Here is a 7,503-nt window from a genome sequence, read left to right on the forward strand (position 1 = left end):
CGCCCCTTGAAACACCTACCCCTTGGAACACTGCCCCCAGTTGAGAAACCAACCCCTGGAGCCCCGCCCCATGAAGCCCCGCCCCCTTGAGCCCCGCCCCCGATGCCCCGCCCCTCTAGGCTCCGCCCCCTTGAGGCCCCACCCATTGGAACGCTGCCCCATTGGAACACCGCCCATTGAGAAACCACCCCCTGGAACCCCGCCCACTGAGGCCACGCCCCTCCGAGGCCACGCCCCCAGAAGTCACACCCACCTGAGGCCCCTCCCCCTGAAGCCCCGCCCCTTGAAACCGCTCCCCCACAGAACACCGCCCATTGAGAAAACAACCCCCGAGACCCCGCCCCCTTTAAACCCCGCCCCTAGAACCCCGCCCCCTTGAAACCCCGCCCCCTCCAATCCCCGCCCCCTTTAAGCACCGCCCCCAAGACCCCGCCCACTCGGGTTCCCGTACCACGAGGCCCCGCCCCCTTGAGGCCCCGCCCCCTTGAGACCACGCCCCTCCCTCCCTTCCCCTCCTGGCTACGGCCGTTGCTAGGGGCGTGGCCACGGGCGCGGCCGTCTCCGCCAAGCGCCGTGACGTCACTCCTCCCGGCCTCACCCTCCCCTACGCGCATGCGCGGGGCGGGGAGGGGTTGAGAGGGGAGGTGCTTCCGGGTTGGCCGCGGCGTCACTTCCGGCCCCGGCGCTTCCGGGTGCGATGGACCCGGAGTTCGACGACGTCGTGTCCGTGGAGGACCTGATGGTGAGGCCCCGCCGCCCGAGCCCCCGCCCACTCAGGCCACGCCCCCGTGCCTGACCACGCCCCCTCGGACCCCCCGAGCCCGCTGCCCCCGGCCCCCCACGGGGCGCCGCGCCCCCTCCCCCTTCACTAGCCACGCCCCCTTGCTGACCACGCCCACCGCGACCACGCCCCCGCTTCCCCAAGCCACGCCCCCGGGGTCGCGCGTGGCCCCGCCCCCACTTGGCTCCGCCCCCAGCCCCACCAGCCCCGCCCGTTGGCTCCGTTAGCTCCGCCCCCATATCTTAGGCCACGCCCACCTCCCAGGCCACGCCCCTTCCCAGAGCCCCGCCCCTCCTCGGGGTTCCCGGACCAGCCAAGCCCCTCCCTTAGCCACGCCCCCCGGGGCTTGGCCCCGCCCCCAGCTCAGCTGCACAGGAGCCAAACCCCGCCCGGGCTCGACCACGCCCCACACGTGACCGCGCCCCCTTCTGGCCACGCCCTCTTCTGGCCACGCCTCCTTTGCCCACCCCTCCCTACCCCACCCCCTCCCTGTGCCCAGCCCCACCCTGCCCCTTTCAAGCCCCGCCCTTCCTTAGCCACGCCCGCTTCTGACCACACCCCATCATTGACCACGCCCCTCTGGCCACGCCCCTTCCTGGCCACGCCCCTCCCCGTGCCCACCCCTCCCCATACCCACCCCCAGACCCCACCCCCTCCCTGACCTCACCCCTCCCTGACCTCACCCCTCATTGACCACGCCCCTCATTGACCACGCCCCCTACTGACCACGCCCCCTCTGGCCTTGCCCCTGCCCATGCCCACCCCTCCCCATGCCCACCCCCAGACCCCACGCCCCTCCCTGACCTCACCCCTCCTTGACCACGCCCCTCCCCGACCACGCCCCTCACTGACCACGCCCCCGGCCACGCCCCCCTCTGACCACGCCCCCCTCCTCTGGCCCCGCCCCCAGGCCCTGGAGCGCCGCTACGCGGCCGAGAGCCGCTCGGGGGCCCCGTCCCGGGCCTGCAGCTTCGAGTACGCCTGGGGGCTGGTGCGCAGCCCCTACGGGGCCGACGTGGCCAAGGGGCTGGCGCTGCTGCGAGGTACGGGGGGGCTGTGGGGTCGGGGGGGGGTTTATAGGGTCGGGGGGGTCGTGGGGGTGTTGTGGGGTCTGGGGGGTTTTGGGGGGATGGGGGGTGTGGGGTTATGGGGGGGTTATGGGGGGATGGGGGGATGGGGGGCTGGCGCTGCTGTGAGGTACGGGGGGTTATAGGGTCGGGGGGGTCGTGGGGGGGTTGTGGGGTCTGGGGGTTATGGGATTATGGGATTATGGGGGGGTTATGGGGTTATTGGGGGTTATGAGAGTATGGGGGGGCTGGCGCTGCTGCAAGGTAAGGGGGGGCTGTGGGGTCGGGGGGGTTATAGGGTCAGGGAGGTTGGGGGGGTTATGGGGGGGTTATGGGGTTTTGGGGGAGTTATGGGGTCTGGGGGGCTGGTGCGCAGCCCCTACGGGGCCGACGTGGCCAAGGGGCTGGCGCTGCTGCGAGGTGTGGGGGGGTTGTGGGGTCGGGGGGTGGTTATGGGGTCAGGGGGGTTGTGGGGGGGTTGTGGGGTCTGGGGAGTTATGGGGCAATTATGTGGTTTGGGGGGGTTATGGCGTTATGGGGGGCTGACGCTGCTGCGAGGTACGGGGGGGTTGTGGGGTCGGGGGGGGTTATGGGGTTGGGGGGGGTTATAGGGTCAGGGGGGTTGGGGGGGGTTATGGGGTCTGGGGGGTTTTGGGGGGGATGGGGGGGTATGGGGTTATGGGGGGGTATTGGGGGGCTGGCACTGCTGTGAGGTATGGGGGGGTTATGGGGTTTGGGGGGCGTTTATAGGGTCTGGGGGGTTGTGGGGGGGTTATGGGGTCTGGGGGGTTATGGGGGGGTTATGGGGGGCTGGTGCTGCTGTGAGGTACGGGGGGGTACGAGGGCGTTATGGGGTTTTGGGGGGGTTGTGGGGTTGGGGGGGGCATGGGGAGTTATTGGGGGGATATGGGGGTCTGGGGGGTTATGGGGTTATTGGGGGGGTGTGGGGGATTCAGGGGATAGGGGGGATATGGGGGAATGGGGGGGTTATTGGGGTCTGGGGGTTATGGGGGGGTATGGGGGGGCTGGCGCTGCTGCGAGGTGCGGGGGGGCACGGGGGGCTTGTGGGGTTTCGGGGGGGTTATGGGGTTTCTGTTTGGGGTTATGGGGTCAGGGGGGTTGTGGGGGCACGGGGGGTTATTGGGGGGATAGGAGGTGTGGGGGGTTATGGGGGTATGGGGGGGCTGGCACTGCTGCAAGGTTCCGGGGGGGGGTTTGGGGTTTTGGGGAGGGGGTGGTTATGGGGTTTCTGTTTGGGTTTATGGGGTCAGGGGGGTTGGGGGGGTTATGGGGGGGGTTATGGGTCGTACGGAGGGATAGGGGGCTATGGGGTAGTATGGGGGGGGGATAAGGGGCAGTATGGGGGCCCGGGGGGGCCCCACACGCCCCCCGGTGTCCCCCGATGTCCCCGACGCCCCCGCTGTGCCCCCCCCCCCAGAGCTGATGGCGGACGGGACGCCGGAGGAGAAGCGCGACTACGTGTACTACCTGGCCATGGGCAACTACCGCCTGAAGGTGGGGACACGGGGACACGGGGACAGCGGGGACAGCGGGGGCATTGGGGACATTAGGGACATCGGGGGCATCGGGGACATTGGGGGCATCGGGGGCATTGGGGGCATCGGGGTCATGGGGACAGGGATGGGGACATCGGGGGGACACGGGGACGGGGGGATCGGGGGCATCGGGGACATTGGGGACATGGCGGGCATCGGGGTCATGGGGGGTGTTGGGGACATCGGGGTCATGGGGACACTGGGGACGTGGGGGGGGCGTTGGGGACACGGCTGGGGGCTTTTGGGGCCACCCAGGACTGGCCCTCACAGTGTCCCCTCCCCTTTGTCCCCCCCGTGTCCCCCCCCCATGTCCCCCACCATCACCCATGTCCCCTGTCCCCCTGTGTCCCCCCCCATGTCCCCCATGTCCTCCCGTCCCCCCCCCATGTCCCCCTCACGTCCCCTGACCCCCATGTCCCCCCCATGTCCCCCCCCATGTCCCCCCCATGTCCCCCCCATGTCCCCCCATGTCCCCCCCACGTCCCCATGTCCCCCCCATGTCCCCCCCATGTCCCCCCTGTGTCCCCCCCCCATGTCCCCATGTCTTCCTGTCCCCCCCTATGACCCCCCCCGTGTTCCTCCATGTCCCCTGACCCCCTGTGTCCCCCCCCATGACCCCCCCGGCCCCCCCATGTCCACCCGTGTCCCCCTGTCCCCCACATGTCCCCCCATGTCCCCCCCGTGTGTCCCTTGTCCCCCCCATGTTCCCCCCATGTCCCCCACGTCTTCGTGTCCCCCCCCATGTCCCCTGACCCCCCCGTCCCCCTATGTCCCCTGTCCCTCCTGTGTCCCTTGTCCCCCCCCTCGTCCCCCCCATGTCCCCCTGTGTCCCCCCTGTGTCCCCCCCATGTCCCCCCCCATGTCCCCATGTCCTCCTGTCCCCCCCCATGACCCCCCCCGTGTCCCTTCATGTCCCCTGACCCCCCCGTCCCCCCATGTCCTTTGTCCCCCCCATATCCCCCCATGCCCCCCTGTGTCCCCTGACCCCGTGTCCCCCCCATGCCCCCCATGTCCCCCCCCATGTCCCCCCGTGTCCCCCCCTTGTCCCCCCCATGTCCCCCCCGTCCCCCCCCATGTCCCCTGTCCCCCCCATGTGTCCCCCATGTCCTCCTGTCCCCCCCATGTCCCCCCCATGTCCCCCCCCATGTCCCTGTCCCCCCCCACCCCCCCCCAGGAGTACGAGCGGGCCCTGGGCTACGTGGGGGCCCTGCTCCAGGCTGAGCCCCAGAACTCCCAGGGGCTGCGGCTGCAGCGCCACATCCGCGCCCGCATGCACCGAGGTGAGCGCCCCGCAGCGCCCTATAGCGCTCTATAGCACCCTATAGCGCCCTATAGCGCCCCGCAGCGCCCCACAGCGCCCCAGAGCACCCTATAGCACCCCACAGTGCCCTATAGCACCCTATAGTGCCCCACAGCACCCTAGAGCACCCCACAGCACCCCACAGTGTCCTATAGTGCCCCACAGCGCCCTATAGCGCCCTATAGCACCCCACAGCGCCCTATAGCACCCCACAGCACCCTATAGCACCCTATAGGGCCCCACAGTGCCCTATAGCACCCTATAGGGCCCCACAGCGCCCTATAGCACCCTGTAGGGCCCCACAGCGCCCTATAGCACCCTATAGCACGCCACAGTGCCCCATAGCGCCCCACAGCGCCCCACAGTGCCCTATAGCACCCTATAGTGACCCATAGTAACTCATAGCACCCTATAGCACCCCACAGCGCCCCACAGCACCCTATAGCACCCCACAGCACCCTATAGCACCCCACAGCACCCTATAGCACCCCATAGTGCCTGCACAGCACACCCACAGTGCCCCCACAGCACCCTATAGCGACCCACAGCATCCTATAGCACGCCCACAGTGCCCCACAGTGCCCCATCATGACCCACAGTGCCCCATGGTGCCCTATAGTGCCCTATAGCACCCCCACAGCGCCCCCTAGTGCCCTATAGCACCCCCACAGCCCTCCATAGTGACCCATAGCACCCCCACAGTGACCCCATAGTGCCCTACAGCACCCCCACAGTGACCCCATAGTGCCCCATAGCACCCCCACAGCACCCTCTAGTGCTCTATAGCACCCCTGTAACACCCCCAGCACCCCACAGCGCCCCCCAGCACCCAGGGGTGGTGGCGCGCCCCCACGCGTGACGCGTCCTCACGTGTGTGTCCTGTGTCCCCTGTGTGTCCCCCAATGTCCCCGTGTCCCCCCCATTGTCCCCATGTGTCCCCAATGTCCCCATATCCCCCCCATGTCCCCCCAATGTCCATTTGTCCCCATGTCCCCCCCCATGACCCCAAATGTCCCCATGTCCCCCCAATGTCCCCATGTCCCTACCATGTCCCCGTGTCCTCCCCTGTCCCCACCATGTCCTTGTGTCCCCCCCATGACCCCAAATGTCCCCATGTCCCCCCAATGTCCCCCCCCCGTCCCCCCCCAGACGGGCTGCTGGGCGCGGCCATCGTGGGGGGCGTGGCGCTGGGCGTGGCCGGCCTGGCCGGGCTGCTGGGATTGGCCATCTCCCGCGCCCGTCACTGACGTCACCGCGTCCCCAACGTCCCCGCGGGATCCCCAGATTGTCCCCAGTGTCCCCATGTCCCTGATGACCCCGATGTCCCCAACCCATCCCCAATGTCCCCAACCTGTCGTCGTGTCCCCAACGTCCCCAACCCGTCCTCAATGTCCCCAACCCGTCCCCAATGTTCCCAATGTCCCCAACTTGGCCCCAATGTCCCGAACCCACCCCCATTGTCCCCAACCTGTCCTCAATGTTCCCAATGTCCCCCACCCCATCCCCAATGTCCCCAACCCATCCCCATGTCCCCAACCCAACCCCAGTGTCCCCATTGTCCCCAACCTGTCCCCAACCTGTCTCCAATGTCCCCAACCCGTCCCCATTGTCCCCAACTTTTCCCCATATCCCCATTGTCCCCAACCCATCCCCAACGTCCCCAACCCATCCCCACGTCCCCAACCCCTCACTGTCCCCAAGTCCTGTGTCCCCTTGTCCCAAACACCCTCCCATTTCCCCATGTCCCCTCCCCGTGTCCCTGTCCCCCCCCTCCCTGGCCTCGGTGGCACAGTGACAACTTGGAGGTGGCAACGGCACGGTGACAATGCGGTGGTGACAGCGATGATAAGGTGACAACGCGGTGACAACACGGAGGTGGCAATGACACGGTGGTGGCACAGTGGCAGCACAGTGAGGAAGGTGACAGTGTGGTGACAACGCGGTGGCATCACGGCTACCCTTGGGGACATCCTGGTGACATCCTGGTGACAACGCGGTGGCATCACGGCCACCCTTGGGGACATCCTGGTGACAAGACGAGGCACAGCAGTGGCACGGTGACACGGGGACGGTGGCAGAAGGACAGCGCGGTGACACGATGGTGACATGGTGGGGACAACGTGGGGGCAACGGCGACAAGCCGGGGATGACGTATGGTGACAAGCTGGGGACAACGTGGGGACAACGTGACGGCGGCAACATGGGACAATGCGGTGGCACCGCAGGGACAAGGCGGTGACGACGGCGGCGCGGTGGCAGCGTGGTGACACGAGGGACACCGGCAGGGGACACGCGAGTCCCCCGCAGCCCCCCCAGTGCCTTGGGGACAGCCCCGAGGTCCCCGTGCCTTGGGGACAGCCGCGTCCCCTCCGTCCCCCCCTGTAAATAATAAAGCAGCGCGGGCTCGGGGCGTGCTTGTCCTTGTCACTGTGCTTGTCCCCAAACTGTCCCTGCCCCATCCCCATCCTGTCCCTGTCCCTGTCCCCATCCTGTCCCCATCCCCATCCTGTCCCTGTCCCTGTCCTGTCCTTGTCCCCATCCCCGTCCTTGTCCCTGTCCCTGTCCCCATCCTGTCCCCATCCCCATCCTGTCCCCGTCCTGTCCTTGTCCCCATCCCCGTCCTTGTCCCTGTCCCCATCCCCATCCTGTCCCCATCCCCATCCTGTCCTAGTCCCTGTCCTGTCCTTGTCCCCGTCCCCATCCTTGTCCCTGTCCCAATCCTGTCCCCACCCTGTCCCTGTCCCCATCCCAATCCCTGTCCCAATTTTGTCCCAATCTTGTCCCCACCCTGTCCCTGTC

The 7,503-nt window shown here is 68.2% G+C and overlaps 1 protein-coding gene across 2 annotated transcripts; it reads left to right on the forward strand.

Moving 5' to 3' along the window:
* Nucleotides 1-539: 539 nt before the first annotated feature.
* FIS1 (fission, mitochondrial 1) lies at nucleotides 540-7,114 on the forward strand. Of its 2 annotated transcripts, none has more exons than XM_080608594.1 (5): nucleotides 540-742; nucleotides 1,692-1,824; nucleotides 3,287-3,363; nucleotides 4,579-4,684; nucleotides 6,497-7,114. In XM_080608594.1, the coding sequence occupies exons 1-5, from the start codon at nucleotides 698-700 to the stop codon at nucleotides 6,556-6,558; spliced, it is 423 nt and encodes a 140-aa protein (XP_080464720.1). In that variant the 5' UTR covers nucleotides 540-697; the 3' UTR covers nucleotides 6,559-7,114. The 2 variants fall into 2 exon arrangements, with proteins under 2 accessions (XP_080464720.1, XP_080464719.1); XM_080608593.1 differs by having other exon boundaries at nucleotides 554-742; nucleotides 5,854-7,114.
* Nucleotides 7,115-7,503: the final 389 nt, after the last annotated feature.

The sequence above is a fragment of the Anser brachyrhynchus genome (assembly GCF_964034855.1).
Source record: "Anser brachyrhynchus genome assembly, contig: SCAFFOLD_450, whole genome shotgun sequence".
Classification (NCBI taxonomy): Eukaryota; Metazoa; Chordata; class Aves; order Anseriformes; family Anatidae; genus Anser; species Anser brachyrhynchus.